The following is a 27,532-nucleotide window of genomic DNA, read 5'->3' on the forward strand; positions in this document are numbered from 1 at the left end:
CGTGATCTTTAGCTCTCTCTGGATCAGTTCTCAGCTGAGTGTGAAGCGGCTGGGATGGGAATCAGCCCCTCCAAATCCGAGACCATGGTCCTCAGCCGGAAAAGGGTGGAGTGCCCTCTCAGGGTTGGGACCGAGATCCTGCCTCAAGTGGAGGAGTTCAAGTATCTCGGGGTCTTGTTCACGAGTGACGGAAGAATGGAGCGTGAGATCGACAGGCGGATAGGTGCGGCGTCCGCAGTGATGCGGGCTCTGCATCAGTCTGTCGTGGTGAAAAAGGAGCTGAGCTGTAAGGCAAAGCTCTCAATTTACCAGTCGATCTATGTTCCTACCCTCACCTATGGTCATGAGCTATGGGTAGTGACCGAAAGAACGAGATCACGAATACAAGCGGCTGAAATGAGTTTCCTCCGCAGGGTGTCTGGGCTCTCCCTTAAAGATAGGGTGAGAAGCTCAGTCATCTGGGAGGGGCTCAGAGTAGAGCTGCTGCTCCTCCGTATCGAGAGGAGTCAAATGAGGTGGCTCGGGCATCTCATCAGGATGCCTCACTGGTGAGGTGTTCCGGGCACGTCCAACCGGGAGGAGGCCCCGGGGAAGACCTAGGACACGCTGGAGGGACAAAGTCTCATGGCTGGCCTGGGAACGCCTTGGGATTCTCCCAGAAGAGCTAGAAGAAGTGGCTGGAGAGAGGGAAGTCTGGGCATCTCTGCTCAAGCTGCTGCCCCCGCGACCTGACTTCAGATAAGCGGAAGAGGATGGATGGATTCAGTCCCTGGTTGTTTGAATCACCATCCTCCTTGTGTGCCATTCCACGTGTTAGGGATTATGTTAATAACATTCATGCTGAATAGGACATCATTCATAAAAATTTAAATTAAACATAATAAACTATGAAGAGCTTTGCGGACAAAAAGTGCAAAAAGGCACAGATATTGAAAGAAGGTCAAACAGTGTGGTAGGCAACCATAGATATTCGGCTTAAGGTACCGTATAATAAATTTGCCCCTAGGTTTATTGGCCCATACGTCATCAGATGCCGGGTGGGTCTGGTATCCTATAATTTGTCTCTACCTGCGCATTTTAAGATCCACTCTGCTTTTCATGTTTCCAGGTTAAGACCAATTTGTAGCAGCCTATATTATTCTCTGCATTCACCAGCACCAGCTGTTTCTGTGGATCATATTGAAAAATATGAGGTACAATATCTGGTGGATTCTAGAAGATGAGGTTTAACAGTGGAATATCTGGTGCATTAGAAGGGGTATGGTCCAGGGGATCAATCGATCCTGGGTAAAGTTTAATGCCCTTCATGCCTCTCACCTTCTGACTCGGTTTTGATTCCTGGGAAACCGGATGGATTCATCTAAAGGACTTGACATTATAGGGAGTGATGTCATGATTTAGGCTGAAAACTGATGCTTTGTAGCCTTTTCCTTTAAGAGACATTGTCAGGGTCACAGTCTGCAGCATAAAAGGTCGGCCTTTCGCTATGAATCTTATCTGATCTGCAGATAAAACCCTTAATTTCATTTTGATCTATTTTTGTTTTCTCTTCTTGTATTGCCTGGTTTTGACTTTTTACCTGTTATTAGACCTTGACTTTTGCCTCTTACGGTCACTATGGTTTACTTTTATTTCCTTTTGTTTTTTGTCATTTGCTTGTTTCTCCTGGTTTACTCACAAAATCAGTTATCCTGTTTTCCTGCTGAGTCAGGACAAATAGGGTGAGCAGCCTGACAGTACAGGAGGTTCATGGAGTAGAACTGCCATATATGGAAAGGTTAGTTGATGTGAACTGGGCATGTAGTTAGGATCTCCAATAGTGTGGATGTATAAGGTATATCCCTGGACAGGTACAGGATGTGCTGGACGTTGGCCTGGTTTGTCCAGCTGGGCACATTGCGACTGTAATCATAACAAGCATAAGTGGAGTGAAATTAAATCATTTCAATGGTGAGAGAAATAGACTTTATGTAAATATACTTAACTGAATTTTGGTATTTTAGAAAAATAATTTTTTACTTTGCTTTGTCACTTGACTGAAATAATTCTCTTAAAAAAAAACCCCTGAAATTTACAGAAAAGTTCACATTAAAATGACTGAAACTGATAGATTTCTTTTTAAAGATTAACCTTACAATAAAGATAAATGCTTTGTACCCTGACCTTTAAAAAGCACTGCAAACTGTAAGCCTCTTGTAAATAACAACAGAACATGTGACACATTCAACTTTTATTCCTTAAATTGGAAAGGCCAAAGAATAAAAGATGTAAAATTAAAGAATTAAAAAAAAAAAAAAAATCATAAATTTTATTTTGGTATCACTTAATAATTACCTTAAGTCATTTGAATTTTACTAAATAGCAATTGTACCTGGAATGTTGTCCAGCAGCTTTTGTTGTGCTCTTAGCTTGGTTTCTTGACGCTCCTTTTCCGTTCGTGGCGTTGAACTTGGAGCTAGTTTTCCATTTGGCCAGAAGGCATCCCGAAAGATGTTGATGTAATACAGAAGCATTGGTTCACTGAATATCCAGTTGACTGTGTCACGGATTTGTCTGCAAGCAAGAAAACATATTATGTGGTTACATACTGCCGTGAATTCAACATACAATACTAAAAATTACACAAGACACTGCAGCAAAAAACCCAGCATATGATAATGACATTATTTACTTTAATAGGATTATTTTGCTTATTAATATTTACAATCAAAAATAGTTACTCAACAAAAATATATCTACATATACAAATATTCAACAACTTTATATAAATTGCAGTTAGTAAGCAACCCAAAATACTCTTAAGACAAGCTACATAATGAAAGCCCTGGGGAGATGCTTGTCACTATGAATCATAGTCTTCAATGAAACTTCGTTAATAATGCTATGATTAATTTTAGGAAACAATATGTAAGTTATGATTTTTTTTTTCCCACCATCACTACTTTGCTTAATTGTAACCTAGCACCAAGCAGGAATCAAAAGAATCTAAGTCTTGACTGATTACTATTCCAATATTTTATTCCATGTTTTTTTTTAATGGTGTATTTACAGAATTATTTACTGAGAATCTGTTTATTCTGAATTAAACTCTTGGAAAGGTTTTAGTTGCAACTGAATTCACACAACTGCATTACTATTTAATGTTTTCAGTCTTGCTTGAAATATGGCTGGTGCTAATCAGTTTCTTGGTTAATTAACTTTAGGAAACAACATGTAAGTTATCAAAAAAAACTTTTTTCCACTATCACTACTTTGCTTCATTTTAACCTAGTATCAAGCAAGAATGAGAAGAATCTAAGTCTTGATTGAGAACTGTTTAAATTTTTTAGCTACTTTCAGTATATTGAAATATATATATATACAGTTTATTTTGCCTTGTGCACAAGGCAGTCAGTATATGTGTCCCTTGACAATTCTTACACCAGCTTAGCAACAGATATATAGATTTCTGTCACAAGGGGAAATTTACCTCTTTACAGAAGCTCAAGAAATACATACATTTTATAACAAACAATAACAACCACCATCTCTGTCAAACTCACATTACACAAAAAAAGAAACTTCTGACAAGATATATTCCATAACATATTTGTTAGTTTTACCACTTTAACATTTTAGTACTGTCAAAAAAACCCAGAAAGGCACTTTGCTAATCAACAATGCAGATACTGTGTACATAGAAAGAAACTATTGTAGTAACCCAATGATCATAGAAAACATTGTTGCTTCAACACAGAAGTGATCTCTGCTTTTATAAATATACTGTATCTTTCTCACTTTTAAATATCAAACTTTATAACATATTGTTTATATCTTGAAAACTGTTTTTTTCCAACTGAGGGTCAACTCCTAAGGCTTCACTGTTATAAGTAGATGCCGCAGTGATAAAGGAGAATTTTGTGATCGATTATGCTAACCTGAACTGTGGAATAAGTGCTGCCCTACACTTGTCCACATAATCAAATTCAAATGTGCAAGCAAAAATCTAAAAAGATGTAAAAACTCAGCAAATATACCAGCAAATATAAAAGCATTACTATGATATACTACATTTACGAGTGAAAACTGTCTGAAAACAATATTGTAATTTTACTTTAAAATATATTTGCAGTATATATTCCAGTGAGTAACAAATGTATACAGTATATCATGAAGTAGTGCATTCATATTTCAATGCAATGAAAAAAATTTCAATGCAATGTAAAAAAAAAAAAGCATTAATCCTGTTATAAACATTTAGATAGACAGTACAACACAATGAGTTTTCTTACCTCACACTATTCATTTTACAAATAGCAGCTGTTGTTTCTGACGGCATATCAGTTTAACTATATTCAACAAGCACACACACTGTACAAGGGTTTGGAGACTTTAATAGTACCTAAAACACCACAGGCAAGTTGGAGTGGCTTTTACAAAGACACTTGTTGGTGGCACTGTCACAGTTCTGTAATAAACACTCATCTGGTGCTCTGGTGACCTAAAAATTAATGAGCAATTTTCAGTTTATAGCACACTTCTTCTAGGTCTACAACTCCACTTAACCCAAGTAAAATGTTTCAACTGACCCAAATTTGAACTGGACTTAATTCATATGACAGATAATAAAATTGATAAAACAAATAACTTAAAACAGAAGAATTATTGAATAAAGTCTTCCATACTATTTACATTGGGTGGCACAGTAGGCAGCACCACCCCTTGATAAATCCAGCATCCTGGTTTGAATACCACACTTGGACATCTGTGCGGCTTTTATACTTTCATCTTCATGTCTTTATGTGCTTTCCTCCCACATTCTCAAAGACATGCTGGTTGGTTTGACTGGTGTTATCAAACTGGCACTGCATGTAAGCAAAATCAAGAGTATTCTTCTGATGGGCTGGCACTGTGTCCAGGGTTATTTCCTGTCTTAGGCTTAGTAGTGCTGGGATATGCTGCAACCCCTGTGACCCTGAATTGGATTAAGTGGGTCTGAGAATGAGACTGCCTAACATTCTAAAACCTAATTAAAGCAGTTTGGGTTCATGTGAGGCTGAGGCCAATCCTGGCAGCAATGGACAAAAGCAGGAACCAGCCCCGGACATGAAGTCAGTCTATTTGAGGGCAAAAACAACAATGCTCACACTCGCATTTAGCCAATTTAGAATTACCAATTAGCATAAAATGCACACCTTTGGGTTGTAACTGGAATATCTTGAGTAAGGTCCATGAAGAAATAAGGAGAACACAAAAACTCTACACTATCAATTTAATTTTCAATATTTTCAGTACAGCAATATTCCACTGTACTCTTCTCTGAAACATTCTAATTTGGGCACTGGTTTAAAGGCTGGAAGTTTCACTTTGAAAAATAAAGGTTTGGGTGATATATTGTGACACAGGTTGAACGTTAGTAAATGACAACTAACAATCTCTCTGGAAACTTGATTTTACTTTGATAATATCAGCATCAGTATTAGTCTAACCAGCTTGGAGATATAGTGACCTAAACACATCACAAACATTTTCTACCTTAAGAATATCATAATTTACAATGTCTGTTATAGATTAAAATGTCTTTTCTGTGGTCTCTATAATGATCTGGAGCTTGGCCTTCGTGTAACACAGCTATGGACAAGTGCACTGCATTCTTAACAATGCCAGTGCTTGGATGCTGGCCAACCTTCAAGTAATTGGCAATAAAGGGAAAATGTTTTTAATAGGATTTCCAGCACAGCTTCAGAAACCAGGTCATATCACTTGGTTTAATATGTGCATCTTATCCATTATTAAATCATTTTCTTACAATCTTCTAAGCATCTTCACTTTATTTTCTTCATTCATCCATCCATCCCTCCTGGAAAAAGGGATGGCTTTCCAAACATTTAGTACTTTTTGCAAAGACTAATAATAAGACTGCTTTAACACAGTTGTGCTTCCTGCAATCTGCACCCGATAATCAATACCTTAGAGCCTTTCAGTGTGCTTGATGTCACTGCCTTGTGGGAAATAATGGATTGACTGTTGGTAATCAATCAACATTTAATTAGAAGCTTTGCTTTTGGCAATGCCAATAATTAATTAAGCATTTCAGTAAGGCTCTCAATGATTCTGCTTACTTTTTTTGCAGATGTAGGTCCCTGGTTAGAAGATTTAAATTTAAAGTTAACATAACTGTTCTCATTTGAAGAAACAGTATTACAGCATTACTTAACAAAACATGGGCTATATACATGGAGTAACTCCTTATGTACTGACATGAAACAAGAGAGAAAGGGCAGTTTGTTGAGAGGTTTTCTGTCATTTGCTGGCAGCACATCCTTTTGCCTGCCCAAACTGCACAGTTACTTTTGTGATAATTTTCTATTACACCTAGCTACCAAAATCAGAGTCTAATTATTTTTTTCTAATGTAATATGCCTGTTAAAATTATTTTATGTGCAGACTTTAAAAAGGGTAACATACAAGACTTCAGTTTTTGGGTTACTTGTTAAAGTAACACTGGTAACATAATTATTTACTTGATTCTACAAAGCTATTTAGAGCAGGAATTTTTTTTTGGTTTATGCATTTCCCATAATCCTGGTTTTTCTACATCGCTGTGCTCCATTAGAAGTGCAGAGTAAGCAAGATGAAGCTGAGAGTGGAGCACAATACGAGGGGAAACGCCATTTAATAGACAGACAACAACTGAAAGGCTACAAAGCAGCTGCTGCTATGCTTAACTACATAATCATATTCAAATCATACAGTCAATATTTAAAGAGATGAAAAATGGCAGCAATTCTGCTAGCATAAAGAAGAAGATGGTTTCTCTCTATTTACAAGTGAAAGGAAGAAATTCATGTTTACCTTTAGCATTTAAAAATTCATCAGCCATGAGGAAGAAGTACAAATAGATATTTTTCATTTTTAATGCAAGCACAGTAGTTAGTGCTGCTGTCTGTACACATCTAGGAGACTGTGTTTAGATCCTATGTGCCGTTTGCACAGTTTTCCTGTTTGCCTGCATGGATTTTTCTGTCACTCCCATAGATTGCATGACATAATAATCGGTACTTTAAAATTGGGCCTCTGTTAATGAGTGTGGGTCTGTGCAGGTCTGGGATGCAAGCTCTTTGATGGTCTTGCGCCTTATGCTTGATAATGTGGGGAAATGCCCTGTGTTGACCTTACTCTGCATGAACCGGCTTTGTAAACATATGGATGGATATTCAATTGTAGTACATTTTACTATAAATTAAAATGTTGATGACATATTACAACTTAGTTGATAACAATTACATCTAGCTACCATAAACACTTCAACAGTAAAATAAAAATTACTATTTTAGAGATATAGTCAAGCAGACCTAATGAAAAGTTCATTAAGAGAAACACTGCAAGGAACCTTGTATTTCTGTAGTAGCTATGCTGCCTAAGATGGGTTGAAATCTAAGTAATCAATATTTTTTGTTTTGACGTATGGCTTGTCCTTTTAGCCTGGTATAAAAATACGCACCTGAACCCTTTTCCATACATTGGCCTTTTCCTCTTTAAAGCCTTATATTTTGTCTGCTTCCTCTCTGTGTCACTTGTTGAACTGACCACTCTTACAGTCAAAATGTTTTGTTGGGAAAATGCTGAGGTGGTCAAAACAGCATTGGCCTGGTTTAGTAACTCTAGCCTAGTTGTATAAGAGCTTTGGTCTCCCAATGTGTTCACTGATTTATCACTATTTTCACTCATCTCTTGTCCATTATGCAAAAGTTATCAGTTATTAGCATTGCAGCTATAAACCTTGTTCAGATGGCCCAATAGGGTGCAGGAAATTTGCTACCCAGCTCCTGTTGCCAAAGAATAACACCAGACAAAAGAATAGGCCTATAAGAACAATTTTCTTATTTTTAGACCCTTATTTGGTGTTTGTCATCTTTTTGATTTTCTTAGACCCTTCTACTAAATGTTTTAATCTCTAAAAACTGGATGGACACACAGATACACAGACACTTGTTCTTTTATTAAGGTGGATATTTCTGCATATATGCACATTCATATTTTAGAATAATACTAATTATCATAACACTTTTTGCTTTCCATCCCTTCTTTTCAAGTGAGAACAAGTATTGTTACAAATTAATTATTATTCAACTGAGCAGTAGAAAGCTTTGCCTTTGGTTACATATCTTTTGTAGGCAGTAACTGCTTCGTGTCTGCCACTATTAATCTAATGATACTGCTGTTTTAAGAAACTTTGCTGTGGCATTTTCCAGCTGCTACTGCTTTCGGACAATTTGTGACCCAGCGATCTCTTCAACAAATGAAATCTACAATTTAAGGTCAATGTCAATTTATTTATATAGCACATTTAAAACAACATAGTAATGCTGTGGCCAAAGTGCTTTACAATAATAGAATAAAAGAAAAACAAAACAAATTAACATAAAACATAAATAGAAAAAAATATATGAACATAAAATAAAATACATAATTAATAGAAGTAATGTTATATACATAAAAAATAGAAGTAATGTTATATAATCACAAAGAGGAAACCATTAGTATTACTGAAGGTCACGGAATGCAAGTGAATAGAAATGAGTCTTTAAATCTTGTTTTGAACAGTTCAATTGTAGACGACTCCTTTATATGATGAGGTAAAGAGTTCCACAGGCGAGGCGCAGCAGCTGCAAAGGCCCTGTCCCCCTTGGTTTTACACTTGTTACGAGGGACAACCAGAGACAGTTGACCAGAAGATCTAAGCACTCTAGATGGCTGATGTAAAACACACAGTTCAGATAAATAGGCAGGAGCAAGCCCATGTAAAGATTTAAAAACTAGCAGCAAGATTTTAAAATCAATTCAAAAACTGACAGGTAAAGAAGCTAAACTAGGAGAAACAGAGTCATACTTTCTTGCCCCAAACAGAAAGCGAGCAGCAGCATTTTGGACCAACTGTAACCTGTGTATCAGGGATTTATTAATCCCAGGATACAGCGAGTTGCAGTAATCGAGGCGAGAAAAAATAAACGCATGAGTAGCTATCTCAAGATCCCTAGAAGATAAAAAAAGGCTTTATCTTACCTAACAGACGAAGTTGGAAAAAGCAACTCGACTACAAAATTTACTTGTTTCTCAAAAGAGAGGTTACTATCAAAGGTAACACCAAGATTGCGGACTTGAGGTTTGGAAAAGACGGAGAAAGAGCCAAGTAGTCCAAGACCAATTTGGGCTTTAGCTGATGGACCCACTATAAGCACCACAGTTTTATTTTGATTTAGATCAAGAAAATTATTAGCCATCCAGGATCTTAGTTCAGACAGACAGTTGTGGAGTTGATTTGTTGTAGAGTTGCAGACAGGAATATAAACCTGAGTATCATCAGCATAGCAGTGAAAAGAAATGTTAAATTTCCTAAAAATCGCTCCGATAGGGTGAAGGTATATGGAGAATAAAATAGGACCCAAAATGGATCCCTGAGGAACACCATATTTAAGAGGAGCAGTAGATGAAGAAGAGGAATTAAAAGTCACTGAAAAGTGTCTACCAGTTAAATATGACCTGAACCAGTTAAGAGCAGCCCCTTTAAGCCCAACAAGATGTTCAAGCCACAACAGCAATATCTCATGGTCAATAGTGTCAAAGGCAGCAGACAGGTCAAGGAGGAGAAGGACTGCCGCATCACCTGAGTCAGTAATAAGAGAGATGTCGTTGAATTTACTTAATTTAAATAGGGAGTCTGAAAAGGTCTACATAAGGCTCAACCTTTTTGCTTACAGAATTCTTTGGTTACATTTAGAGTATGCTTTGGGTTAGATTAAATATGACTTATGAAATTTTTGTACTTCTACAATCATCATTATTAAAGCTATGTTATGATTTTATCAGATGTTTTCTGGGAATCAAATATTTTTCTTTTGAAGAATTGTATTTTTCCTCCAAGGATTTAAAAGTTACTCTTTTCAGTTTCATAGTTATTTTGCTGCTCTATTTTGTTCAAAAACACTAATAGTTTTATTTTATCATTATTCTGTGATGTCTTATTGGCTTTTATGTGGGAACAAATACTTTGTTGAATGGTGCTTAGATACATATCCCAGAAGTCCTGCTGAGTGTAGTCATCAGTGTAACATTATTTAAACCAATGCCATGTAAATCAACATCTCAAAAGAAAAGAAAAAACTTTTGAAAGTGCTTTAACTTTAATGTTCTGGTTTCTAATGAATTGGTTAGAAAAAATTTGACTTTCAAGTCTTCTTTCATGTATTGGATTTGCCAAAGTCATCTGTCTTTCTGGTTACAGCCCCTGTTATTTTTTAGTTTTTGATTTAGTCTCTTGGTCCATTCTTCCATACCACTGTGGCTTGCCAAATTGTCACTTGTGGCAGAAGATATGAATAGCCATAATGCAAGTCAAAGAAGTAGCGATACTGCATTTCTCATATAAAGACCTCATTAGGATTAGATCTGTTCACGCTTTCACTTCTCATCCCATCTGTAGAGTTCTTTTTTGTTTCTTTTCTCCATTAGAATTGAATGGGAAGTCTACCTGCTCATCTCTATATTTTTCAGCAAGTTCTAATATCATTTTTATTTTTGGTCTTACAGGTTCACTTGTACTGTGGCCATTATAATTCTATATCTGAAGTGTACATAATTAATAGTATGGATCAGGCACAATTCTTCATTTTTTTTTCAGTATCTGATTGTCAGCAAATCATCATTTTCTCATGATATACAAAATCATTAAGCATACAGCAAAACTAGAAATATTGACTAACCTGAGCCCTGCCTACTATACTGACGGCCTTCCTTGTTTTATAATTAAATGTGGTTTAAAACATTGGAGAATTTGGTTTTCACGGGATTCGGGCAGGTATTACACCACAACTTTTTCAGGATTAAACTGTTAATTGATGCTCTTTTAAGTAATTCAGGTTGGCACACTGGCACTAGAGATGGTAGCTGATTGATGCTTATTCAAGTTGATTTGGAGGTTCATCAAGCACATGCTAATGTCAATGGAATGGCAGTTAAGTTGAATTTGTTCTTGATATTATATCCAGCACTATGGATGCATTAACTTGTGGTCTTCAGTGTATCTCTAATACAAAAACACTGAAATCTCCAAGACTATGTAATCATAATGGTCCCTTACCTGAACTATGTCAACATTACGCATATAATGTGTGAAATGACTTCTTATATGATAGACTACCACCTTGTTTTATAGCCATGAACTTACTGCCTGTCTATAAGTTTCGAAGATAGTTCAAGAAAAATTAAAAAACTCAACATCAGAGCACTCCAGAATCACAGACAGAAAGCTGTTCTTCTGGAAGGAGTCTCTGCTAAGTTCAAACAGCTAATGTCCAATGACACTAATGTAGCAGTTGACACCTTTTTTAACCTCTGTGGTCACTGCCTACCTCAACCCCAGGGATGGTTTAATGAAAATTATATGAAATTCTGGAAGTCAAACGAAACAAAACAAAAATGCTTTATGCATGGCAAAATGATGTCCCACCGCCACAGAAGTGTGGACCCATATTCAAATAAGTGACAACAAGAAAAAACAAGGAGCAGCAAGCTAAGAAAACAAAACAATTTGCTAACCACCACAACATGCAGAGGTTCTTCTAAATCATGAAGACCCTAAAAGGATCACTCCTATCTGGTCCCAAAATGCTGAAAGTATTGGAAAGAGTACTTAGTTGAACTGCGAAAATAAACCCATAGTGGCAGAAACATAGCTCTACATGAGCCACTAACATAAAACAGATCCTTCAGGAGAACAAAAAATGAAGGCAGACAAACAAAATAACAAACATTGACTCAGTTTAGAGTGGCCTACTAACCTAACAAGCAAATCTTGTGAAATGTGGCAGAACATGGAAACTCCATACATGTCATAATAAAGAGATCTGTTAGTTTAGCAAAGGCAGAAGGATATAGAATATGTTGCCAGCTGAATCAAATAGACACTAAGTTTACTGTCATATATGAGGTTAATAACAAGACAAAAATGTGCAGACCACATACTTGAGGCACATACTGTATGTATCTTTATTATTCTTGGACATAATGTTCAAATTAGGCTATACTCTGTTGGTAGGGTAGCTAAGGCAGAAATAGAATAAGAATGGTACTCATGAGGTGAAGGACCCATCATTGGTCATAAGGTGAGAGAGGAATCCCACATTAATAGTTGCGGAGAGCTTTTCCACAAGCCATTGAGGAAAGATAGGGTACATCTCTGTATGGTAAGTAAGCAAGAAAAAAAAGGTTCCAGACTGAGTGAAACATTTATTCTTATAGTCAAGGAAAGACTGTAAAAAATACTGGCTGTTTATTTTCTCTACAAGTAAAAGGTGATTCAAGGTGGTATAAAACGACAGCCCTGATATGACTCTGGACAATGTACCAGAAGTAACCCTACAGTATCCATTTGGGGGGGGGGGGGGGGGTTTGGGTGGTTGCGTGTTGGGGCATGAAAAAGAGTATTTGAGGAATGCCACAGCATCAATTTGGACATCAACTGTGAAAGACAAGGTCAGTGGGGCTATGGAGTTTTGATGTGTTTTCAGCTCCCTTGAGTTCTTTCTGTAAACATTCTAACCCTCATATTTTAAAATGTTACTAACCTTACAATCTCTCCCCACTCTTATATATGACTGGTGTGAAATACTGAAAATATCCTAGTCTGGCTATGTCATAATTGTTTAAAAATCAATAAGGAATGAATGCATCAACATACATTATGCCTTTTTGAGTATTTTACTCAAATGTAAGAAAAATGGTTAACAGAATTATTAATATAACTGTAAATGAAAGGGAAGGAAAAGAAACAAAAGAAAACTCAATAATAATATTACACCACTTATTTTAGTAAAACTGTCACATTGATGATGTAGGAGAAAAGTAATTTGAAAACAGGAAATAAACATCTGTTTTGCTGATACCTACCTATTTATAGTTCTTCCAAACGAAATCTGGACTAGTCCAATAAGCGTTTTTCTGACCCACTTAAACACTGTAAAAGAAATCAAAAAAAGATTACTTGACAAAAGAATATGATTTCAGAAATTATGAATACCCTTTAGCATGCTATAAATGCTTTAGTATGTTGGCAAGACCACAATCACATAGTATTGAGTAATAATGAGGACTGGCCTGCTGAGGAGTGCAGGAATTACACTCTTCTAAAAATGGTAAAATTATAACGGCTGATTGATATGTAAACAGTTCGAAGGTAAAGTAGGTTATTGAAGAGGACATGTCATGTAATAATACCAGTATCAACCCTTTGATCAGGCCTTCATTTTATTTTCAAATAATTATATATGTTTTATGGTACTGTGGCGCATTACAAAGTGCTTACAGTAGGGTTGAGTAGCACAGTTGAAATGTGGCAGTTGAAATCTGAGGATAGAACTTGGATTTTTTTGTCTCCAAGGTCATAGGAACCTTTAAGAATGTGAAACAAAACATGCATACGCCATTTTGGGTTTATGTTATCTATACAGTATTTCCAATAAAGAAAAGCATGCCGTTTATAAGTCGAAGCATGATTCAGAAAAACTGAAACAAATATATTTGAACTACAATATACATGTTTTTCTTTGATTTTGTGTTATTTTATGTTTATACACAGATGCAGTTCTGTCAGCCTGATAATGAGAAATGTACGCACTGTTTATACTGTAAATACAATGGGGAAGAGACGGGCACCCAAACCAGGATAGACACCGAGTTCTTGACTGGACAAACCGGCTGGAACACACTATAAGCCTCATCTCAGCTGGGTTTGTTCTATAATGAATGGACTGGCTGAACATGGATTCCAGGAACAACCCATACCCCAAAACTGAAGGTAGCAGGGTTCCCCACATTTGATCCCAATCATGACATCTGTAGGGCTGCATGGGAATTGGAGTGTGGCAGTGCAGCCCTGTCGGGGTCCTTGGGTACCGCCAGAGGGTGCTATCAGGTCGTGGACAATACTAGTTTCCACGTGACCCACAAGTGCTACTGATTGACAATGCAGTGAACACCAGAAACAGTCCTGGGTTTTGCTTGAAAAGAAGCCTGCTGCGTCACATTGGGGAGCCAGCAGGTGACACTCTGGGATAAAGGAAGGAGGAGGAATGTAACAGAATTATTGGACTGGTGACTGCTCTTTTGGTGGTTGATTTTTGAAAAGGATCATTTGCTAAATAAATATCTTTTATTTAAACCAAAAATCGTGATGGACATTACTGTCTATGGTTTGGGGCTCAGTGGTAGCCCGTGGTGGTTACAATACATAGTGCACATTCATAATCCTGCTTAATACATTTTTGGGGGCTTGGGAGACAGAGCTGGTCCTAACAGCATTGGCCGCAAAGCAGAAACCATCTCTGGAAAGGGCACTAATCCACCACAGGGAATGCACATTCACACACCTACACTAGGGCTAATTTAGAGACATCAATTAACCTAATACCTGCGCAGCTTCTGGGCGTGGGTGGGAAACTGAAGTTCCCCGAGAAAAACACACAAACACAGGGAAAGCCACCAAGTTCAATTCAATACATGAATTCATTGCGGTTTTATTATCTGTAATTTTTTTCTTTTGTTTAATGATACTGTATAGTGTGCCAGGACTTAAAAATGTAAGTTCAACAATATAATGAACTGAATACTGACTTTATAAATACAATATCTCGCAATTGATACAATCACAAATCTGCTTTGTGCAATTCATATGACCAGAGACAATATTAATGCAAAATGTACAAGAAACAAATGAATAATAATTCATTCCATTTTGAATATATCTGTGTGTATATTTTATATATATATATATATATATATATATATATATATATATATATATATATATATATACACACATATATATATATATATATATATATATATATATATATATATATATATATATATATATATATATACACATATATATATATATATATATATATAGTCGTATGAAAAAGTTTGGGAACCCCTCTCAGCATGCATAATAATTTACTCTATTTTCAACAAAATGCTGTGTAAGATTTAAAACATGCATGGACCTGAAGTATTCAGTTCCTTCGTTATGTGAAGATGGACCGCAAAAATATTTACTGGTTGTGCTAGCTGTTGCGACCCATCCTCTAGATGGCATTCAAAGTGCTTGATGTTCACTTCTGCTTTCACACCCTAGAGTTATTCTTATTACATAATATTTTTAGGGCCTTACTGCCAGGAAGAAATGCACACTTTGTGACACCTCATCTTCTTTATAGCTTTTTTTTCTTTTCATTTTGTTTACTTCTTTAGGAATGCAGTGGCTTTGCATTGCTTACAAATGTCTGAGAGAACATTATGATTGACAGTAATGGGATTGGGAACACCTGGAAGAAATCCACAGAGAAGCTGTTGAATGACAAGTACGAATGAGATACTGATGCTGGATGCGAGGAAGTAGAAAGACCAAGTTGAAGGTTGTTAGAAAAACAAAATCAAGAAAGCATTAAAAAAAGATGAACACAAATAGATGCAAAGAAACTGGCCAATCTTACATAGTGTGGGAAATGCTAAAGGCAACTGGAAATATCCTTAAATGGCCGTGAAACTTAATGGTGAAGGGAGAAACTATTTCAGAATACTAGAAAAGAAGAAATGCACACATTCTAGCATTCTAAAAGAAGAGGTGATCCATTGGAGATTAGATTTAACCAGGCAAATTGGAGCAGGTAATGAAGGTCAGAAGTCGGTGACCATGTGATAGTCCAAAGTATGCAGTCTGGATTTATATCCAGAAAAGGAGAATAGTTGCATTAGGCATCTGTAGATCTAATTCAACACAAATTAGTATGGTAAACAGTAGGTGTAAAAAATGGGATCTATAGTGACGCTGACATATGAAGAAGAATGTACAGTGTTCAGGAAGAGAAACGTGGAAAATGACAGTTTTGCGGTGTTTATTTTAAGTCTAATAATCATTGAGATAATCATCAAAGAGATATGTGTGGACCTGTTAGGTTAGCTTTTGTATGTCTTTGAACTTGTACTGATGGCAAAAAACAAAGCACAATTAAAATACTATCAAGTCAGGACAGGTCAGGTTGGGGAGCATGCACTGGTACAGCATGTTGCAGCACCCACCACACAACGAAACAACTCAGTATCATGGTTGGTACCCACCCTGGCAGATAGGTGGACCAGTCCCACCCTCTAGAAATGACCATCTATTTGCCGCTGCCAGGTGTCATGTGGGTGTCCCCTTGGCCTGGTCCAGCCATTTGGGTCCCCAACAATGAAGATCCTGCGAGCCAGATCACCCTATGGGAATCGTGCCACATGGCCGTAGTACCGTAATTGACACTCCCTCATAATGTGGGAAATGTGCCTCATTCGGGACTCCATGAGCAACCCCTCATACGAAACAAAATCAAACCAGCGGTACCCAAGGATTTTCCGAAGAGACACAGTACCAAAGGAGTCCAGTCTTTGTCTGGGGTCACTGGATAACGTCTATGTCTCACAACCATATAGCAGAACAGGAAGCAGAAGGACTAAAGACTCGGACCTTTGTCCTTTTGCAAAGATGTCGGGAGTGCCACACAACCATTTCTAGTGACCTCATGACCCCCCCCCCCCATGCTCTCCAAATCCATCTACTGACATCATAGGAAGAGTCACAAGACATGAGTGTTGGTACCAAGGTGAGTAAACCTCTCGATAAGTTCAACATTCTCACCACAGACAGACACACTGCTGACTCAGACTCCTTGCTCAGTCTCTCGAGAGCCCCGATCAGAGCTTCCATTGACTGTGCGAAAATAACAGCATCGTCGGGAAAGTCAAGATCAGGGAATCTCTCTTCACAAACAGATGCCCGACAACCACTGGACCCCCCACCTTGCCCAACACACAGTCAATGCAAGCAATAAAAAGAGTAGGAGCAAGAGCACACTCCTGACAAACCCTAGAATCAACTGGAAAAAATACAGAGGTTCTGCCTCCAGTCTGCACAACGCTCACTGTACCAGTGTACAGGCCGGCCATGATATCCAGCAAATTTGAGGGGATCCCAAGAAGTCTCAGGATGTCCCACATGGCCACTCAATCAACTGAGTTGAACGCTTTAATAAAATCAACAAAGGCTGCAAAGAAACTCTGCTGGTATTTGCATTTGTGCTCCATGACAACCCTTAGTGCCACGATGCGGTCGATGGTAGACTTCTTAGGCGTAAAACCAGTCCATTCTACATAGACCAAACACAGTTTAAGTAAGTTATCTTCCCCTCTAACCTTTGGACCTTGTCACTTAAACTTTCAAAAACACTAAATTAAATTAAGATAAATCGATAAATATATAATATTCTGCATAAATTAAAATTAAACCTCAGCAAATATATGAACATAAAATACAAATGAAAACACTTAAATTCATCTCCCATTATCTTATATTCAAGAAATACTTCACCTAAAAGTGATGTTTTTTTTAAATATGTTACTTACAGCATGTAGTTTGTAGTGATGGCAGACAAAAATTTTAAATCTTTTGGTTTCATTCAAAATGGAGAGCAAAAAGTTTATGATATCACTACAACTCTACAACAACAAACAAGCAATGTGCAAAATGTCCACGGAATAAAGATAAAACAAACAAAAAAAGTTACTTTTTTGCAAATTCCATGTCAGTTATCTAGTCACATGCTCAAAATGTGTAAAACACGTGTTTTGTTTGCTAAAATATTGTTTGAGAGTTACTTTCAAAATAATCAGAGTAGGGTCGTTTTGGGCCTATGACTGGATAACTGACATGGATTATGCAACACAAGTAAAAGGAGATTTTTTTTTTGTCTTTTTTCCATGGACATTATTCACATTATTTGCTGTTATACAGTACAGCACTGGTCTATATTTAATTCTATCATGGATATTTTCTCTCTCCATTCTGCCTTAAAACAAAAATGAGATTAAAATATTTTTCTCTGCCATCAGTACCAAATAATTGGGGTAACATCCATCCATCCATCCATTTTCCAACCCGCTGAATCCGAACACAGGGTCACGGGGGTCTGCTGGAGCCAATCCCAGCCAACACAGGGCACAAGGCAGGAACCAATCCCGGGCAGGGTGCCAAACCACCGCAGGTTGGGGTAACATACAAAAATAATATATAATTTTTGGATGGGATATTCCTTTAACCCAGAAATCCCTGGGAATCTGTTTTGGCCTTCTGTTCAGCCACAAGCTTGTATAGCTGATAAAAATAAAGGTAACAAAACATATAACAACATTACAACATATGTTTAGTCTGAGTCTTCTAAAAGGAATATCATCATATGGGGAACACAAAACAAACACCCACAATCAGTTTATTATATTGAATGCTAACACTATGCAAACATATAAATAACTATAAACAATAACACATTTCTTCAAAGCACAAGTATAGTAGTTCTCCTTTATGAAGAAACTAAGGTCTCCCTATTACATTCCACTTATGACTCACTGTGTGACCCTCAGAATGGCACTTTACCAATTTACGTTCCAACAGTGATAATGTATGTGAAGAATTTTAGTGTTCTGAATTAACATGAATAAATACATCACCAAAATAATAATTAATCGACAATATTTATAAGAGAAGAAATACTACAAATATCATTATTTTGACATATGTGCAAATAAGCACAAGTAGCATGAAAAAAATGACTAAATGAACAATCATAACTTAAGGGTCCTAATCGATTCAAAGTGAAGTGTTCAAAATGAAGAGATGTTTGCAAAATCCAGAATCTGTATCTGCTCTTGGAAACATTAAGAAATATTTATTTTTTACCTACCTAGTCTCTACCCTTTTAATACACCCAGGTCTATCGTAATATTAATAAGCATAATATTAAAAGCAGTTTTATTGTAAAAATCATTACATTTACCCTGTCTTCTTCAAAACCTACCTTTAGCTACCTTTTAAAGCAATACTATATACTAATTCAATCGGCCAATTGACCCCTAGAAGTGTTCTTGAAAATTTTCTTCTGTGAGGTCCATTAGTACATTGGCAAAATCATAGAAAGGGCCACACTCAGTGCCCTTTTAGACGATTTTCCACCTTAAGGAAGATATTAAAAGCAAAAAAAAAACAAAACAAAAACATAACAGCTTGCACAGAATTCACAATAAAACATGGCGTATGGAGAAAAGTGGAAATGTGCATACGCACAAAAAAATCCAGATACATAAATCTGCGTGTACACCAACTTCCACGTTCTCCCGCTACATAAATCCCGGTCAGCATGAAATGTAACGCACGTGCAGGTGCCTGCTGTCCCAACCCGACTCCTCCCAGAATTGGACCTCTTTGAATATGCAATTCAATATAAATAGCCTCTTAAGTTCAGTGTTCAGTGAAAAGACAATGGAATTTTCCCCCAAAGCATGGGGAAAAATGAAAAATTTCAGCAAATACCAAGTGAAGGCAAGGAAGAACGTACTATTTGTTGATTTAAGCAGTGGTATAAACAACAAAATAAAGTTGATTGAGTGACAGAGTGGCGGAGAAACTTGAAAGTTCAAGTTCAGAAAGTCACACAATGCCCGAAATAAAAAGAAGCCGCAGTGAAAAGGCGAGTCACAGCCCACCATTTGATTGTCATATGGAAGCATATTAACGTACAAAGAAAAGAAAAAAAACAGGGACACAGTGGGGAAAAAAAGGTAGAAATTTCCACTTTAATCACATAGTTTATTTTGTCATTAAAGTAGAACGTCATAAACTTCATCTTAAATCGTTTAATTTACTAGTTTCTCAAATCCCTTTGTAACTAAAGTAGCATGTTAAATGCTTCGTATTCTATGTGTTCTTCTATGTATTATTTGTGCGTGAATTACTTAAATGGACTTTCTCTTATGCCAACAGGACACAGAATACATTACATTCACGATATTACAGTTTTCTGAACAATTTAAATAAAAGATGTATACATCTGATAGGAATTAAAGCATGCGTCTTAAAGCATCTCTGGCGCCCCATCCAGAGATTGTTCCTGCCTCCCACAAGATGCTTGCTGCACTGTGCGTGACCCTCGATAAAATAATTTATTGCAGCAGTACTGTCTTTTTCAAATGTACTAACCCCCGATTCCTGTCCTTCCTTTTCTTTCTCCAAGTAACCAATCGCTACACAATCAGCTCTTTAATAAATGTCAAGCCATCTGAAAGCTTAGAATGCTGATTCTTCGAAACTTTTAAGGAACATTGAAATATTTTTGTGTTTAATTATTCCATTCATCTATCCATCCAGGGTCGTGTCACTCCCCGCATGCATACAGTGTGAGGCAGGTGCAATCCCTAAATGGGGCACCAGTTATTTGCTACCGCTGTCCACCGTATCCATCCATCTTCTTTCACTTATCCGAGGTCAGGTCGCAGGGGCAGCAGCTTGAGCAGAGATGCCCAGACTTCCCTCTCTCCGGCCACTTCTTCTAGCTCTTCCGGGAGAATCCCAAGGAATTCCCAGGCCAGCCGGGAGACATAGTCCCTCCAGCGTGTCCTGGGTCTTCCCCGGGGCCTCCTCCTGGTTGGACGTGCCCGGAACACTTCACCAGGGAGGCGTCCAGGAGGCATCCTGATCAGATGCCCGAGCCACCTCATCTGACTCCTCTCGATGCGGAGGAGCAGCGGCTCTACTCTGAGCCCCTCCTGGATGACTGAGCTTCTCACCCTATCTTTAAGGGAGAGCCCAGACACCCTGCGGAGGAAACTCATTTCAGCCGCTTGTATTCGCGATCTCGTTCTTTCGGTCACTACCCATAGCTCATGACCATAGGTGAGGGTAGGAACATACAGTGCATCCGGAAAGTATTCATAGCGCATCACTTTTTCCACATTTTGTTATGTTACAGCCTTATTCCAAAATGGATTAAATTCATTTTTTTCCTCAGAATTCTACACACAACACCCCATAATGACAACGTGAAAAAAGTTTACTTGAGGTTTTTGCAAATTTATTAAAAATAAAAAAATTGAGAAAGCACATGTACATAAGTATTCACAGCCTTTGCCGTGAAGCTCGAAATTGAGCTTAGGTGCATCCTGTTTCCCCTGATCATCCTTGAGGTGTTTCTGCAGCTTAATTGGAGTCCACCTGTGGTAAATTCAGTTGACTGGACATGATTTGGAAAGGCACACACCTGTCTATATAAGGTCCCACAGTTGACAGTTCATGTCAGAGCACAAACCAAGCATGAAGTCAAAGGAATTGTCTGTAGACCTCCGAGACAGGATTGTCTCGAGGCACATATCTGGGGAAGGTTACAGAAAAATTTCTGCTGCTTTGAAGGTCCCAATGAACACAGTGGCATCCATCATCCGTAAGTGGAAGAAGTTTGAAACCACCAGGACTCTTCCTAGAGCTGGCCGGCCATCTAAACTGAGCGATCGGGGGAGAAGGGCCTTAGTCAGGGAGGTGACCAAGAACCCGATGGTCACTCTATCAGAGCTCCAGAGGTCCTCTGTGGAGAGAGGGGAACCTTCCAGAAGGACAACCATCTCTGCAGCAATCCACCAATCAGGCCTGTATGGTAGAGTGGCCAGACGGAAGCCACTCCTTAGTAAAAGGCACATGGCAGCCTGCCTGGAGTTTGTCAAAAGGCACCTGAAGGACTCTCAGACCATGAAAAAGAAAATTCTCTGGTCTGATGAGACAAAGATTGAACTCTTTGGTGTGAATGCCAGGCGTCATGTTTGGAGGAAACCTGGCACCATCCGTACAGTGAAGCATGGTGGTGGCAGCATCATGCTGTGGGGATATTTTTCAGCGGCAGGAACTGGGAGACTAGTCAGGATAAAGGGAAAGATGACTGCAGCAATGTACAGAGACATCCTGGATGAAAACCTGCTCCAGAGCGCTCTTGACCTCAGACTGGGGCGACGGTTCATCTTTCAGCAGGACAACGACCCTAAGCACACAGCCAAGATATCAAAGGAGTGGCTTCAGGACAACTCTGTGAATGTCCTTGAGTGGCCCAGCCAGAGCCCAGACTTGAATCTGATTGAACATCTCTGGAGAGATCTTAAAATGGCTGTGCACCGACGAAAGAGTACTTTAAGAGGTTGATGAATGAAGAGAATGAGAGAGACAGAAGGTTAGATGATGAGGAGATAGTGAACCAGGAATTGTAATACTTTAGAAAGGAGGATGTGAGGATAGCCATGAAGAGGATGCAAAATGGGAAGGCTGTTGGTCTAGATGACATACCTGTGAAAGAGATAGCAGTGGACTTTTTAACCAGATTGTTTCATAAAATCTTGGAAAGTGAAAGGATGCTTGATGAGTGGAGATGAATTGTACTGGTACTTATTTTTAAGAATAAGGGTGATGTGCAGAACTGTAGTAAGTACAGAGAGATACACAATCGATTGGTCACACAATGCAGTTATGGCAAAGAATAGTGGAAGCTAGGTTAAGAAGGGAGGTGATGATTAGTGAGCAGTATAATGGATTCATGTTGTAAAAGAGCACTACAAATGCAATGTTTGCTCTGAGGGTGTTGTTGGAGAAGTATAGAGAAGGCCAGAGGAGTTGAATTGTGTCTTTGTGGACCTAGAGAAAGCATATGACAGGGTGCCTAGAGAGGAGTTTTGGTATTGTATGAGGAAGTCGAGAGTGGCAGAGAAGTATGTAAGAGTGACACAGGATATGTACAAGGGAGTGTGACAGTGGTGAGGACTGTGCTAGGAGTGACGGATGTGTTTAAGGTGAAGGTAGGATTACATCAGGGATTGGCTCTGAGCCTTTTCTTATTTGCAATGGTGATGGACAGCATGATAGAGGTGATTAGACAGGAGTCCGGAGTTGTTTGTGGATGACATTGTGATCTGCAATGAGAACAGAGACCAGGTCAAGGAGACCCAGGAGAGGTGGAGACATGCTCCAGAGTAGACAGGAATGAAGGTGAGTAGGACCAAGTCAGAATATACAGTATGTGTGTGAATTAGATGGAGTTCAGAAGAATGGTGAGGATGCGGGGAGAAGAGTTGGCAAAGGTGGATGAGTTTAAATACTTAGGATCAACAGTAAAGTGTAACGGGGAGTGTGGAAGACAGGTGAAGATGATAGTGCATGCAGGATGGAGTGGATGAAGAAGAGTGTCAGGGGTGAATTGTGACAGACGGGTACCAGCAAGAGTGAAAGGGAAGGTCTACAAGAGTTAACGATGTTAAGATTTGCATTGAGTGTGACGAAAATGGACAGGATTAGGAATGAGTATATTAGAGGGTCTGCTCAAGTTGGACTGTTTGTAGACAAAGCCAGAGAGACAAGATTGCGTTGGTTTGGACATGTGCAGAGGAGAGATACTGGGTATATTGGGGGATGGATGCTAGGGATGGAGCTGCCAGGTAACAGGAAAAGAGGAAGGCCTAAGAGGAGGTTTATGGATATGGCGAGAGATGACATGCAGGTAGTGGGTGTGACAGAGCAAGATGCATAGGACAGGAAGAAACGGAAACAGATTATCTACTGTGGCAAACCCTAATGGAAGCAGCTGAAAGAATAAAAACAATAAAAATTATATTAATAATATTGGGCAGCAATGTGGCGCTGTTTTCTTGCAGTGAAGGAGACTGAGGTTTGTGTGTGCTTGGAGTTTTCATATTATCCCTAGATGATCCGATTTGCTCCCACAAACACAGGCCTAAGGGTACGTGTGTGTGTGTGTTGGCCCTGTGGTGGACTGGCACCCCGTCCATGGACTATTCCTGCTTTGTATCCGATGCTTGCTGGGATAGGTTGCAGCTGCCTCTCAATAAGTGGGTTAAGGAGACGAAAGAATGGATGAATAGATGGATATCTATCTTTTTATTTCTTGTCATCTGATAAAATACTACATGCTTGCTTCAATATTCTCCCTTACTGAAGTGTACATGTGCATTATCAATCTAGTGGCAGTAGGCAATCTTTGTGACATAAAGAAATAACCTTTCATATAGTGAAAGAACAAAACTGATTGCAAGTATGCCTTTTTCAGTTAATATTGAGTAGATGTCTACAGAACAGACACATTAATTCACATCTGCAAATCAACATTCAATAATGTTGATAATGAGCACTTTCTGATGGTTTTCCGAGTGAAACCACACAGAGGAAGATGAACAGGGTAGTTAGTGATGCTCAGTGTAGTCAACGTGACACTCACAGTTAGTCTTCTTCATGGCCGATTCTCACCAGGTCGGTTTGATTCTTACTTTTTACCTTCTTAAAAACATGGATAACACTGCTTTGTAATATATGTGTGATCTCAAGATGGAGATGAACACTCAATTACATTTTTGGATTGAAAAATGGATGTATTTGGTGAGTATTATGTTTTTTTTTCACCTATGGAATTGTGTAGCCTTAAACCCCATCGTAGGCCACAAGAACAGTGAAGCTATTTTTAAAATTAATTTAAAAAATGTTTCACTTTAGAATAAAGCTTTATATGGCAAATTAATATACACTACAATTATGAATAAATAATCGACTTAAAAAATACCAAACTTATCATTTAATCCACGTCAAGGTTAAAAAAATAAAATATTTATATAATTTCATGGGTGTAGAAGAGTATTCAGGAAATGGACTAGGAAAAAATTTGACATGTTCTCTGGTATAGCTACACAGCATTGGACTTAATTTCAAAATTCTGCATATAGTGAATAACATCTACACAATCACACAGGCCCAATTTAAAGTTAACAGTTAACCTAGAGTAATAGGCACATCTTTGTGAGGGAAAACATAATCCAAAAACAGTGATAAGGAAACAGGAAATACATTTGATACAGGTTGAACATCACTAACCTAAATGTTTTTGGCTTTTGGATTTTAGAACATATGAATATACACAGTGAGACATCTTGGAGATGGGATTTGGGATCTCATAATATATTTATGTATATTTATGTTTTATATACAGTTTATATAAACTGCCTGAAGATAATTGTATACAATATTTTTAATATTTTTGAGGATGAAACAAAGTTTGTGCACAGTAACATCAGCAGAATAATTATATCAGCTACACAGCAGCTACAACAAGCAACAGTGGGTTTTCATTCTCCACTTACAATGCTGTGTTTTGATTAAAAGATTACCATACACAGAGAATAAGCACAGTGAGTAATGCACGTAGGTCTGATGCTGATGATGGTGGATAAAAAACTGTCAGAACCAGAGTGTCAGCCTATGTTCCTCTAAGCCGCGTGTGTGTGCAGTGGTGCCCTTTTTTCTATGTGCAGCACTTTTGAACTGCCGCCAAGGATGGTGCTCAAAAAATTCCTGATTTTGAAATTCCAGACTAAAGATAATCAACCTGTATTTGTTTTTGTGAAGCCTCAATAAAGAAGTCAGAAATGTGCCAGTAGATTCAGTACAACAAATATTCAAATTATTTTACAGAAAAATACTTGCCAAAGATTAATGTATTCAAAAACTAGTAATAAGAATTAAACAAAACAAACAAAGTACCTATAATTTACTTCTAAAGGTCAATAAAACAAGGAAAATCAGAACTAGAGGTAGGTTAAAATTGCAATGTAACGCTACTATGTACAGTATAAAAGCAACACGTGTTTTAACAGCCAGCCAAAACTGTTAAAAGATATGTTTCTGATGAGCAAGAAAAACATTTCATAGCAGATACGAGAATGATATCATCTAGCCTACAGGCCTGGAGAGAGCTGACAGGTCATTAACATTTCAATAATTGGATCCTAGAAAGGATAATTTGAATGTAGGAGGCCTTAAATTTCAAGAAAGAGTAGCAAGTGTCAGTGTCAGCTAGTTAACTGCAGCAAGAGAACTTCCCATTTCAAAACAAATTAAGCAATAATTTTCTGAAATGTCTTGTAATACAGCTCTGTCACAATTGTGGATCCTGTCTTTTTGGAGGCATACACCATCAGCAGGACACAGTCAGATCTAAACACTAGTGTGGCGAATTGCTGGCATACTAAAGTGACTAAAGCTACAGGTGGAAGTCCCATTTTACTTTATGGTGCAAGAAGAGTTGTGCTACAGTGCAGCGGTCTATTAGCCAGCGAAAGTTCTGTGAAGAAGCTGTCTGTAACGGTCCTGCCTTTGTCCAGTTTGATAGCGGTAATGGGAAATTGTATCTTTAATTCCTGGTACAATAAAATAGTTCTGAGCAGGTATCAGCCACAGCACCCTCTGTGGTCATTGCTGCTCTTGTGAAAAGAATGGAGATAAATGCCATCAACTCAGAGAGGGAGAGGCAAGTTTATTGTACCACGTGAACATCACTGAGAGAATAAAACTGAATAATAAAAAAAAAAAGCGCTAACTTTTACAAGTAGCCAAAATTTAAACCGGGAGTTACAGACTCAAATCAAATGTATGTTTTTATTATTTTATAGTAATAATAATAACAGTTCACTACTCAGAACGCAGAGTATCCAGACTCAAACCCAGAACCTTTTGGTTATAAGGCAGCAGCTCATACCTCTACACCAACCAGGAATATGTATTAGCTTTCTGTCGATTGACATTTGAGCTTGAGCTTGGAACTCATTGGCAGCATTTTTTTTTTTTTTTTTTACTTTGGTTATACTTTTAAAATAAAAGTGCACGTGTTTATTTGATATTTGCACTAAAGTCTTCACACATTATACACCTCATGTCATTATTAGTATAACATGGAAAAAGTTTCTGCTTTAGGTATGTGTTCAGCATTACCTGCCTCGCATTTCCTTTCATCCTACACTTACCCAGATCTTTGTAGACACGGAACATGGATGAAATGCATGTATTCAAAATAATGATATACTGTATTATTTACCCTATACAACTCCAGGCACAACACACGCAGATAAGGAGCCTTGGCTTGAACTGGGAGAAGTTTTTCCTCAAGTTGAGCTCCGTCAAGGGGGGCGGATGGTGGTGAGATAGCAGGCTGCTTGCTGCTTGTGCTGATCGATACATTTACATAACAAAAGATGCTGATAGAGAGGTGCGAACAAATTTAAGGTTGGCCGGGATTACAAGTTTTTTCATAAGGTTCAGGGATTCTAGTGTTAAGTACAGAAATTTTGCTTCAGAATTATATTCAGAAGTAGATATGGTGTCCTGCAGGACACAATACTCCAGCCTTTACTGTTTTCATTTAACTTGCTGCTGGCAAATATCATTAGAAAAATAAAATTAATTTTTATTTGTATGTAAACAATATTCAGCCATACATTTATTTCAGACCAAACAACATTTTACTCTTGTGTCTTATTAATTGTGTTAGTAAATCAGTAGATGGAAGACAGACACTGAACAAACACTAATCTTACATAGTGGGGGAATTAATTCTGTTATTTTTTAACTGAGTAGACCTAAACATTAGTTTTAATAAATTGCAGCTCAACTTTGTGTAATTTTTGAGAGCAGTCTGATTTTTGAAACACACACACACTAAAACCTGTTTTCTCCATCTTAAAAAGAGTGGAAAATTAATTAATGCATTTATTTTAGTACAACTGGCTACTTTAATGCATTAATAAATAGCAGTTCAAATAT

The 27,532-nt window shown here is 37.9% G+C and overlaps 1 protein-coding gene across 1 annotated transcript in view; it reads right to left on the minus strand.

Moving 5' to 3' along the window:
- The window catches only part of snx25 (sorting nexin 25), a 454,529-nt gene that overhangs the window by 36,292 nt on the left and 390,705 nt on the right, over positions 1-27,532 (minus strand). The window contains exons 16-17 of the mRNA XM_051928435.1: positions 12,928-12,994; positions 2,372-2,553 (exon numbers count right to left, since the gene is read on the minus strand). Coding sequence (XP_051784395.1) covers positions 2,372-2,553; positions 12,928-12,994 — 249 coding nt within the window. The remainder of the gene's footprint in view (positions 1-2,371; positions 2,554-12,927; positions 12,995-27,532) is intronic.

The sequence above is a fragment of the Erpetoichthys calabaricus genome, chromosome 5, assembly GCF_900747795.2.
Source record: "Erpetoichthys calabaricus chromosome 5, fErpCal1.3, whole genome shotgun sequence".
Classification (NCBI taxonomy): domain Eukaryota; kingdom Metazoa; phylum Chordata; class Cladistia; order Polypteriformes; family Polypteridae; genus Erpetoichthys; species Erpetoichthys calabaricus.